At 46.9% G+C, this 12,180-nt stretch overlaps 1 protein-coding gene across 2 annotated transcripts; it reads left to right on the top strand.

The window, feature by feature from the left end:
* The first annotated feature begins 211 nt into the window (after positions 1-211).
* Positions 212-9,484, top strand: tti1 (TELO2 interacting protein 1). Of its 2 annotated transcripts, none has more exons than XM_083674684.1 (10): positions 212-271; positions 596-1,676; positions 1,904-2,045; positions 2,316-3,432; positions 3,676-3,867; positions 4,288-4,433; positions 4,572-4,712; positions 5,120-5,324; positions 8,318-8,405; positions 8,649-9,484. In XM_083674684.1, exons 2-10 carry the CDS (start codon positions 622-624, stop codon positions 8,923-8,925), a joined length of 3,363 nt encoding a protein of 1,120 aa, XP_083530810.1. In that variant the 5' UTR covers positions 212-271; positions 596-621; the 3' UTR covers positions 8,926-9,484. The 2 variants fall into 2 exon arrangements, with proteins under 2 accessions (XP_083530810.1, XP_083530809.1); XM_083674683.1 differs by lacking the exon at positions 212-271 and adding an exon at positions 447-482.
* Positions 9,485-12,180: the final 2,696 nt, after the last annotated feature.

Consider the following 12,180-nt stretch of genomic DNA (forward strand, 5'->3'; position numbering starts at 1 on the left):
TTCCTCCGCCAGTTTTTAAAGTGCAAATTGAAATGCAGCGATATGAATTGCAGAAGAAACCAGGTGCAATATCTAACTTTTGTTATGAAGTGAACTAAACTGGAGCTGTTGTTGAACGACATAAACAACAAACAAGCATGGTTCTCAGCGTCGCGGAATGATGACGTGTGAGCTCACGCTTGCCAGCTAGCTGGATCTGTGCGCGGCATGTATTTTGTCCAAAATGAGTTTCATCATCACTGTAGATTTCACTAAAGATTTACAAGCTAAGGTACGTTAGCGAGGATCTTTTTTTATCTACATTGTTGTGGCTTCAACATTATTGCGTTCCATTATTTACCTCTCGCGACGTTAGCCCTGAATCAGGACGAATTGCAAATGCTAGCAAGGATGGTCAGCTAAAGATTTGATATTGTTGATAAAGCATCTGAACAGAATACATTTGCTGAGGTTTCAGTGAAAGCGTATGGCTGTACAGCTAGGTATGAGTTGAGCACTTCTGGCATCTTTCTAGATAGATTAATGTCACCTACCTCAACCTGATTACCACTTTATCAAAGAATGAATTAGAGATACATGCTCTCTCTCTTTTCAGTGAATGACATCTGTCCTCTTCAAAAGATGGCACAGATGAATGATCCTAAGATAGCCTTCGCCTACCTCCGCCCAGCCTGCGTTCTCCTGACCCGCGAGCCCACGGCAAGCAACGTGAAGACCCTGGCCGCACAGCTGAGAGACATCAACGATGCCACCCTCCAACAGCTCCAGGACTACGTCCTCTTCCCCCTCCGCTTCGTCCTCAAGATCCCCGGCCCCAGAAAGGAAGCCCTGGTCCAGGCCGTGGCAGAGGCTATGTCCTACGTCCTGGAGACCACCTGCGTCCGGAGCTGGGAGACCCTCCGGGACCTCCTCTCGGAGCTCTGCCTCTGCCTCTGCTCCCCTACTGACCCGGGGAAGCCGGCGCCAGCCTCGGAGGAGCTGAAGGCTGCAGTGCTGAGGTGTCTGGACGCCCTAATCCACGCTGCCTACGGGGACGTGGTCTTCAGGCTGTTTGAGCCTACCATGCTGCCTGGCCTTGGGGCTGCCATCTCCCTGCTCCTAGCAATGGGAGAGAAGGAGAAGTACCGCAGTGTACAGGCGGCTGCCCTGAAGTGCCTGTTGGCGCTGACCCTCCAGTGTGACTGCCCCCAGGACCACGTGTCAGTAGGCCAAGAGGAGAGCCGTGTCCTGGGGTCCACCATGGCCTCTTTCCTGCCTGGAATCACCATGGCTGTCACCCGGGTTATCGCCGGTGACATGAGGCAAGGCCACGCGGTCACGGTCAAGGCCATCAAGGTGTGGTCCAGGACAGTGGGGCTGGTCATGGCGGACGCCCAGCTCCAGAGCTCTGGTCCTGGGGAGGGGAGGGCGGCGGGGGACCTGGGGAGGGTGGGGGAGCTGGTGGTCCAGAGGAACGAGGACTGGGTGAGGAACACGTCGGGGAGGCTGGCGCTGCTGCTGAAGAAGATCATTTCCTGTACCTCAGCCCACCGGCACTGGAGGGTGAGGCTGGAGATGGTGGGCCTAGCGGACCACCTGTTGGCCAACTGTAACCTTTCCCTGGGGGAGTGTGTCGGTCCCCTCCTGGAAGCTCTGGTCGGATCTCTGAACGACGAGGAGCCCAGTGTGAGAGAGAGGTATTTGTTTATTTTAAATTTAAAGTATATTTATAACAAAATGATTGATTTATAATTATGATAGATTTTTATATCTATATTTATTTTGCATTTACTGTGACATCATGTATAGCTTTGTGTTTTTGGTCTTTGCTATGCTCTGTATGAACCTTCACAGTATTTCCATTTATCATCCAAAAAAATGAAGAAAAGAAAATTTTATAAAGTTTTTCGAATGTGAACACCAGGTGTGAGGCAGCCCTGAGGGATGTGGCTGAGAGGAGTCAAAGCACTGGCAGCCAGACCTTCACTGACGTCCTATCAGAGAATCTCCACGCCCTCGCCACCTCCCTGCCACGACTCATGAGGACCTCAGACGACCAGCACAAGGTTTTTATTTTTATTTCCTTTAGTATGTTTCTAAAATAACATTTATTTGATCATGTTAGCTGACTGAGAATACGTTTGTTCATTCATTCACAAATTATATGCCATTTAGCAGACACTTTCATCCAAAGCAACTTACAGTACAGTGAATGCATTTTCAGTATATATGATCCCAGTGGGAATCGACCCCCCAACCTAAGTGTTGCTAGGGCCATGCTCTACCAACTGAGCCCCAGTGGGCCGCTCTGTTGATGCTGTTATTCTCCTTCTCAGGTGTTTGTCCTCAACGTGTTCCTGGGGTACCTGAAGGTCCTGGGTCCCCAGGTGTCGCTGGTGCTCAACTCTGCCGCCCACCTCCAGCGCATCTCCAAGGCTCTGATGCAGGTGTTGGAGCTGGACGTGACGGACGTACGCATCGTGGAGGAGCGGACGGCCACTGGTGTTACCGTGGAAACGGCAGGGGCGGGGTCTGGTTCTCACACCGCGCGCGCTCAGAGGAAGCACTTCCTCTACTTCACAGACGAGCGCGTCTTCTCCACCCTCCGGGAGATCTGCCGGACGCTGGGTTATCACAGCGACACCTACCTCCTGGTCGACCACTTCCTGGACCTGTACCGGGAGTCGTCGGTGTACAGGAAGCAGGCGGCCATAGTGCTGAATGACATCATCGCAGGTGTGGCGGGCATCGGGGTGGCGGAGGGACAGGAGAGGCCTAGCGGCCCCAGCCCAGAGGACCTGAAGGCTGCAGTGGTGTCGGTCCTAGAGGAGTACACAAGCCAGAGCAACTGGCACCTGGTAACCCAGGCTGAGGAGACTGATAGAGAGGACCAGGAGCATCTCAGCCAGTCGACTTCCCTCCTCTCTATATCTAACGGTACTGAAGGAAACCCCCATCACCACCACCACTTAGTCCCAGTGATGGGCAGGCCCTCCACCATCCACCAGCTGAACAGCAACATCTGGCAGATCTGTATCCAGCTAGAGGGGATTGGGAGCTGTGCCCAAGCCCTGGGGATGGACTTCCGTCTCCTTCTGATGACATCACTGTACCCTATACTGGAGAAGGCTGGGGACGAGACGCTCCTGATCAGCCAGGCGGCCGTGGACGCCATGTGGGACGTGTGCTTCGCCTGCGGCTATGTCTCGCTGAAGGACCTCATCAACGAGAACTCCGACTACCTTCTCAACGACGTGTCCCTCAACCTCCAGAGGCTGGGGGTCAACCCCCACGCTCCCATGGTCCTCACGGTCATGTTCAGCCACTCAGACCCCAGCCTGCTCCCTCTGGTGGAGGACATCGTCCAGGACGTGCTCCTGGCTCTGGATCTCAGCTACGATGAGAGGTCTCCTCTGTTCTGTACCGTGCTGCACTCACTCATGAAGGCTCTGGGTGAGGAGACTCACCACTGGCACAGAGACATTTTCAAGGAAACTAGCTTCAAAATGCTAGCTAATAATGGAGTCAGCTGATAACCATTTTAAATATCACTTTGTATTGACACTGTAGAATTATTAGTAATGGGGGCGATAGATGGAATAAATACATGACACATGATAACAGACAACCTTAAACACAAAACAAAGACATGCATTATACCATGCTGTTTAAATCATGTTGCTTGTTCCTCCATAGCAAGGTGGTTCCCCTCCAACCTGGGTAGAACCGGTGATCCCAGTGGAACCGGTAAACCCAGTAGAAGGAGGCTGGAACATGACCTGGACCAGCTGAATGTACGCCAGTTCCTTCTGGACTACCGTAGACAGAGGGAGCTGGCAGAGGGCATCGGCGCGGAGGAAGAGGAGGAGGAGGGAGCAGACACCCCAGGTTAGAAAGCACTAACACAGGCCCTGTACCAAACACCTCCCCTAGCTTCTAGCCTCTAGTCCGTAACCCGTAGTTGCTACACACGAGACACATATTTAGATCTGAAAGAATTGGATATGTCCAAGCGAGTTGGTTGGAGCGATACCTTGCCCTCTGGTAGGCTAGGTGGAATTTTCCCGACCTTGCTTAAAGGTCCGGTACGTAACATTCAAGCTTTCTAAAAGCTTCCTAATGGTTGTAATGACTGTGTTCAATCGGTAGTGATCAGATAATGAGATCCATTGAAATAGATATTTCATTTATGCACGCTGTTTTGGTCTCACTGATTTTCACCTTTCTGTCTATGGTGGCTGCCTCCTCGAATTGTGTGCTCATACAGCTCCTGTAAAGTGCCTTCTAATGTGTTTCATGTTGTTTCAGAGCTCCCTCCAGCCATGGGTTGTGAAGAGGACCTGGATGATCCTGATGTGAAGGCTGAACTCCCAGCCCACCTGACCATCGCCAAAGACGTGATGGAGCGCTGCATCCACCTGCTCTCTGACCCCAGCCTGAGACTCAGGCTCAAGGTAGAGTGTGTGTGTGTGTGTGTGTGTGTGTGTGTGTGTGTGTCTGTGTGTGTCTGTGTGTGTCTGTGTGTGTCTGTGTGTGTGTGTGTGTGTGTGTGTGTGTTTAACTGTGTGTGTGTGTGTGTGTGTGTACTACAGGTGCTGGACGTGCTGGAACTGTGTGTGTGTGTACTGAGTGAGAAGGAGAATGAGCTGCTTCCCATGGCCCACCGCTGCTGGCCCCCCCTCCTGCTGAGACTGACCACTGACGAACCCCCAGTCGTCCTCAGAGCCTTCAGGGTACAGATCTCACTGCTCCATCCTCCCTTCTACTGTAGTACACACTATTATCTTTTCCAGCTCCCTTTCCCACTACAGGGTGTATACATAGTAGGTGGATAGCTTGGCATGTTTATAGTCAGGACTAAAAAGAGCCCTGATAACAAGTTGTAAGCAAGGTGTTTTGTCAGTATTGCTTTTGGTGTAAAATGGAAAGAAAGTACACAAGACTTCAGATTCATTCATCTCATGACTTGTCGGTACGTTTTTCGCGAATTGATCTGTTCACTTTTCAGATTGAATGTCCTGCTTCTAATCTATTAATAGTCTACCAAAAGGTGTTTTTTGGATGATGGCTTGAACGTGTGGTATGGTATTTATTCTTGTGTGCGTGTGCGTGTGCGTGTGTGTGTGTGTGTTCTCTGCAGGTTCTGTGTACGCTGGGCGAGACATGCAGAGACTTCCTGAGGAAGAGGGTGTCCAAGGAGGTTCTTCCCAGGCTGACTTCCTCTCTGACCAAGCAGGCTCCGGTCAGCGCCAGAGCTGGACCCGTTTACACACACACCCTGGCCTATAAGCTGCAGCTCGCTGTACTGCAGGGCCTGGGGCCTCTGTGTCTCAGACTGGACCTAGGTAGGTCACCACACACCCACACACACACATACAGCCACACACACACAGCCACACAGCCACTACTAACACCCTTACTTAACCCCCATGACCCTGGGACACACACACAGCTCTATAGATAATTTTACCAGGGAAGCTTTCAAATGGCAAATTCTCTCTTCCACCACTAGATGTCAGTCTTGCACTGCATTGTAATCAGAGCTCTGTTCTATCCTCCCTAGACTGCATTGAATGGTGAGTGTGCATGTCAATGTCCCCACCAACATGCTCCCCTAGGAGAGAGAGAGCTGGTAGCTGTCTCTGTCAAGGCCAGGGAGAGGGGAGACACAGGGCAGGACCATAGAAATAGAATCAGTAGAACGGACATACCCGTTCAATTCAGGTCAACATTCCATGATGGGTGTACCTTTTGGGAGCTTACAGCTTTATTCACAACCAACTCAACTCAACTGACATTGGAAAGTACATTCAAATGATGCTTAGTTGCTATGGTGCTCTGAATTTGTAGCTTCTCTCTGTTCTACACGTGCAATAATAATGATGGCAATACGCTGGTAGAGTGGAACAGAAATGCAGCGTTGTAAACAACCGTGCAACGCTGTAAGACTGACATGATAATGCAGATATTTGGCTATCAAATTTGATCCCACCGTTACAAAATTGACTAGTGTTCATTATTTTGCTTTCCACATCATCGTAACGGAGACAGTGTGAAAAACTGGTTAGTTTCGAAGATTTATAAAAATTTAAATTAAAAAAATTAAAAAATCGGTTATCTTATCTGGCCACGTTAGCCACGTTACTTGTACCAGTATACATGTCGCGAATATCAAATGAAAATATTTTATCAGTCTGGGGGACCATATCCGTTCTACTCGTTCTGTTTCTATGGGCAGGACTACCATGACAGATGACACCCACTGGGTCACAACAGTAGAGACAGTAGGAGATACGAAGGCTGCGTCTAATTCTCTACACAGAGAGAGAGAGAGAGAGACACAGTGTACACAGAGGGAGAGAGACACACACACACAAACACAGAGGCTGCAGTACACACTAGTGTAGTAAACACCAGTACACTAGCTCAGCGTGAAAGAGAGTGAACTGGTCCGTAGCCCTCAGGCCTGACCTGTTCACTGACACTGCCTGTCTCCTCCACAGCAACGCACACACACACACAGACAGAGAGAGTTAGAGGCAGGCTGCAGTACACACCAGTGTCGTAATCACCAGCCTCTGCTTACCGCTGGGACTTCTCTGGGAAGCCAATTACTGCCTCGGCCACAGAGAAACGCCAGAGATAGACTTGAGCTTTATTTGTTTACCCCGTAGCGTAGAGGCCTGCCTCTCCTTTTCCTTTAGTGTTTTATTATGTATCTTGTCATGAGAATATCTAGGCTCTGCCTTTATTTGTCTACCCTGAAGAACAGCTCCTGGCCTCATTGTTTCTCTCCTCCTGATTCCACTAGAGACAGAGGGATGAAGGGAAGAACAAAGAGGAGGAGACCAACACACACTTTAATAACCCCCAGATATAAATCTGGTATATACAATTATATACACTCACCGAGCACTTTATGAACACCTGTACACCTTCTCATGGTGGAGATGGTGTAATGGTGTGGGGAATGTTTTCTTGGCACACTTTGTGCCCGTTAATACCAATCAATTATCGCTTGAATGCCACAGCCTATTTGAGTATTGTTGCTGACCATGTGCATCCCTTCATGGCCACAGTTTACCCATCTTCTAATGGATACTCCCAGCATGATAATGCACCATGTCACAAAGCAAGTTGTCTCAAACTGGTTTCATGAACATGACAATGACTTCAGCGTTCTTCAGTGGCCTTCCCAGTCACCGGATCTGAATCCAATAGAACACCTTTGGGATGTGGTAAAACGGGAGATTCACAGCTTGAAAGTGCACCTGAAAAATCTGCAGGAATTGCGTGATGCAATCATGTCATCATGGACCAGAATCTCAAAGGAATGTTCTTCCAACATCTTGTGGAATCAATGCCATGAAGAATTGAGGCTGATTTGAGAGCAAATGGGGGCCCTGCCCAGTAGTATAATGTTCCTAATAAAGTGCTCAGTGAGTGTATATGCACCTCCCGCTGTGCAGTGTTACTGACACAACAAGCCAAGCTTGTGTGCGTGCGTGCGTGCGTGTGTATGTGTGTGGAGCGTAGAGACCCTGAGAGCGTGGAGGAAGAGAAGGCTTATTTTGAAATGAGGTTTGAATGGCTTCTCAGTTAGGAGCTTAGGGAATGCATGTCCAGTGGGGTGGGGGGGATGGGGGCAATACAAAGTGATGGAGTTGCCATGGTTATGAAAGGTAGCGTAGTGTTAAAGGGGGGAGTGGATGTGTGCAAGCCTGAGATGGATACTAGCTGCTGCTGCTGGGCTGATATTCCCAGTAGGCCTCTCTCTCTCTCTCTCTCTCCAACACTTTCTCATCACTTTCCTTATCCTTCCTTTTTCATTTATTTTCTTCCTCCTCCTACTTTTTCTGTTTTCTCTTTTCCTTCTCTCTTCTCTCTCCCTGCACCCAGTATACCAGCTTAACCAGTGGAGGTAGAAATTGGAGGACAGGCTCATTGTAATGCATGGAACAGAATGAGGAATGGTGTCAATCAAGTTCCTCATTCCATTCCATGCATTACAATGAGCCCATTCTCCGATGTCTACCTCCACCAGCCTCCCTTGATCTTAACAAGGCGGTTTCTGTCATTTCAAGCTCTGGCCGTGGCCCCAGAACAGTGGTGTTGTACAGCTAAGGACATACAGTATTTTGGGTTTATTTGGGTCTGATTGTATTGGGTCTGATGTACATGTTGTTGTGTGTTTGCAGGAGAATCAGACCTGTGTGTGTGTGTGTGTGTGTGTGTGTGTGTGTGTGTGTGTGTGTGTGTGTGTGTGTGTGTGTGTGTGTGTGTCATAGCCTGCCTGCCTGCCCTAGTCTGATGTGTACGTTGTGTTGTGTGTTTGCAGGGGACTCAGACCTAGAGGCTGTATCTGAAGCCTGCCTGCCCTATCTCAGCTGCAGACAGCCACGCAAACTACAACAGGCCTGTCAACGGTATTTATGATAATATATATATAAAATACTGTATACATCTTACATACAATAAGTTGGCACATTTCAGTCCATCATGTGTAATAGTCACCTTGTACTATCCACCACCTTACAGGGGAGGCTGATGGAAGTAGACATCAAAGAACGGGCTCATTGTAATGCATGGAATGGCATTAGGAATGGTATCAAACACCTGCTGCCCCCCCTGCCACCTCACCTTACCTGTGTTGTCTTCTCTCTCTTCAGCGTGTTCCACCACCTGATAGAGGTGGACCCTGATGCTGTGTGGTTCACTCTGAACGAGCTGTACTGCCCCAGCCTGTCCCCCCGACCCCACCCTGACCCCAGCCTGTACCCCCCACCCCACCCTAGTCTGCCCTCACACCCCCCACCCCACCCTGACCTCAGCCCTCTGGAGATGACTGGGGTGGGGCGTCAGAGAGATGAGTACACTGACAACGTCCTGAAACTCCTGGAGGACTTTGAGAGCTCTCCAGAGACTCTGCCTGGGACAGATCACTGATCTACATCTCACACTGCATTCCAAACCTTACCTATTACCTATTAGGAGAGATGCCCAGCTTATAAAGATGAGCAGATATTACTGAATTCCTTTTAGGAGATGCCCTGCTTATAGAGATGAGCAGATATCTGTGCAACGCTAGGCTCAGGTGGATCCTTCCCACAGGAGAGTTGGCAGGGAGCCAGTCAGCTGCACTGATGAACAGTGGTTTTTCACCAGGCTGAAGGACAGTATTCCCTCTCATCCTCTCCCTTATAGCCACAGGAGAGTTCAGCTTGTCCAACCTCTTGTCTCGATACTGCAAGCCCTCCTCAGAGAGACTCATGGAGTGTGCCTTTGTCCTGGAGACCTCCCCTACAGAGTTTAAAGTTACTCTGAAACCAAGTGAGGCTGGTGGAGGTAGAAATCGGAGAACAGGCTCATTGTAATGCATGGAATGGAATGTGGAATGGTATCAATTTGATACCATTCCCAATTCCGTTCCATGCATTACAATAAGCCTGTCCTCCGATTTCTGCCTCCACTGTTTGAAACACCAAAATGCTTGAATGATATGTGCTTATCTGTTCAACTGCTCAGTTGTGTTATGGATTAAAGTTCACATTTGTACATATGTGTACATATAACTACTTTGAATGTAAAAAAAATAAAATAAAGTTATTCCTTTGAATAAACACTTTTTTATTATAACCGAAATGTCTTCATTGACTTCCTGTTCATTCTTGAGTACTTTGATATGATGGAGCATGCAGGGTGAGACACAGTAGAACTGATGTACGCTGTATAGACCTTATTGAAAGTCCTATTGTAGCAAGCATGGTTTTGAATATTATGTCCCCTGCAAGTTCAAGTGTAGGTAAGCAGGGGATGCTGGTGGAGGCAGAAAGAGGATGGGCTCATTGTAATGCATGGAACGGAATCAGGAATGGTATCAAACTAACACGTGTTTAATATCATTCCTCATTCCATTCCATGCGTTACAATGAGCCCGTCCTCTGATTTCTACCCACATTAGCCTCCACTGTTGGTAAGGGTGTGTAGGTTAGTTCGATGGTCTAGTTAAGACAGAGGGGGGGGTGCCTCGTGACATCATAATGGATGTGCCTGCCGAAGGGAAGGGAAACATGGTTTGTCACATGTGTTGTATGTTGGCGGGGTAGTGGTTTATCTCCTCTATACGGGGCTATTTATCCAGCTGCCAGAGCCGAAAATAACACCATTACTCAGCTATTGACTGGTGGCCCTCGTAACAAATGTACGGAACAGATACAGGCTAACGCTAACGCTACTTATAGCCTATACATTACATAGATACAGGCTAATTCTAATGTGACTGGTAGCCCATGTATTACACAAATACAGGTTAACGCTAATGCTATTGGTAGCCCATACATCACACAGATATATGCTAATGCTACTGGTAATACTGTACATAAACGCTCAATACCACATACTGGCTGTCATATGTCCCTAAACCAGGCATGATAAGTTCATGCAATAAGGCGTCAAACTGTTCGTCACTGTTTGATAGATGTATAACATGTCTGATTAAATGTACAGTGCCTTCGGAAAGTATTCAGACCCCTTCACTTTTTTCCACATTTTGTTGTGTTATAGACTTAATTTAAAATGGATTAAATGAAAATAATTTGCCATCAATCCACACACAATACCCCAGAATGACAAAGCGAAAACACATTTTTTGAAATTTCAGTAAATTTATTAAAATTTAAATACAGAAATACCTAATGTACATAAGTATTCAGACCCTTTGCTATGACACTCTTAAAATTTGCTAAAAAATTTCAGCAATAAATCACTCAATAAGTTGAATTGAGTCCATCTTAATGCAAGGATAATAGTTCATGTCATTTTGGAATTAATATCTTTGTTTTTATAGGGTCTCCGATTTTCATAGGAATCAATTACACACTGTGTAGATCAGCATGTCACTACCAACTCAGCAAATTTCCAAATTTTCTCTTGATCCTAACAAACTCCCCAGTCCCTGCCAGTGACAAACATACCCATAACTTGATGCAGCTACCACTATTCTTCACACGAGAGATGGTGCGGAAACTGCATTGCATGTGCTGGATTTGCGCCAAACTTAATGCTTTGTGGTAAAACCAAATAAGCACATTTCCAGCCACTTTCTTTGCTGTATCACTTGAATTCATTGTTGCAAACACAGTTATGGATATGTCATAGATTATTTTCCATTAAGGGATTCTTTTTGGCCACTTGGTTACAGGCCAATTTTATAGAGTGACTGAGATGATGGTGTCCCATCGACTGTGCTTTTTCCTCTCCTCCATTCAACTTTGTAGATTTTTGTAAGTCTCCTCAGGCCTCAGGGTCGCATTCCTGAGCAGTTTTGTTCCTCTCCTTTTGCTCAGTTTGTAATGACAACCTGATCCACACAGTGTGTAATTGATTCTTATGCAAATCAGAGACCTTATAAAAACAAAGATATTAATTCCAAAATTACATTAACTATTATCCTTGCATTAAGACAGACTCAATTCATCTTATTGAGCATTTGTTGATGACATTTTAGCATTTTAGCTAATAGTCATAGCAAAGGGTCTGAATACTTATGTATATGAGGTATTTCTGTATTTCCATTTCATTCTGGGGTATTGTGTTTGGACTGATGGCAAATTATTTTAATTTAATCCATTTTAAATTGAGTGTATAACACAACAAAATGTGGAAAAAGTGATGGGGTCTGAATACTTTCCGAAGGCACTGTGTAGCTTGACCGAGTAGCCTAGGCTACTTCATTATGAAAATACAGATCACGGTGAAAAGGCAATAATGTATAGATCAATTATATAGGTATATATATACAATTTATTTGATTTGTTAAAGGCATACATTTAGTGTGAGACCGACATTCTAGAAGAAATTCTAAAATGTACAACATTTTTACAGTGATCTCTTACAAAACATCAAAGCAAAGTTTTGAACGAGGAACAACCTTGTCTATGTCTTTCAAACAGCCACTGTCAGTCCATAGGGAACACCAAGGGAGGCTGGTGGAGGTAGAAATCATGCGTGTTTGATACCATTCCTCATTCTGTTCCATGCATTACAATGAGCCCGTCCTCCAATTTCTACCTCCACTAGCCTCTCATAGAACACAACCCACCAGAAATAGGTTGCTATAGCTTATGAAATAGTTTTAGCTCTTGATCATTGGAGAGTATACAGGAATAAGAAAGGATTCCGACAGACAGAAACAGTTTTTAG

Source organism: Argentina silus (genome assembly GCF_951799395.1).
Source record: "Argentina silus genome assembly, chromosome: 8".
Classification (NCBI taxonomy): Eukaryota; Metazoa; Chordata; class Actinopteri; order Argentiniformes; family Argentinidae; genus Argentina; species Argentina silus.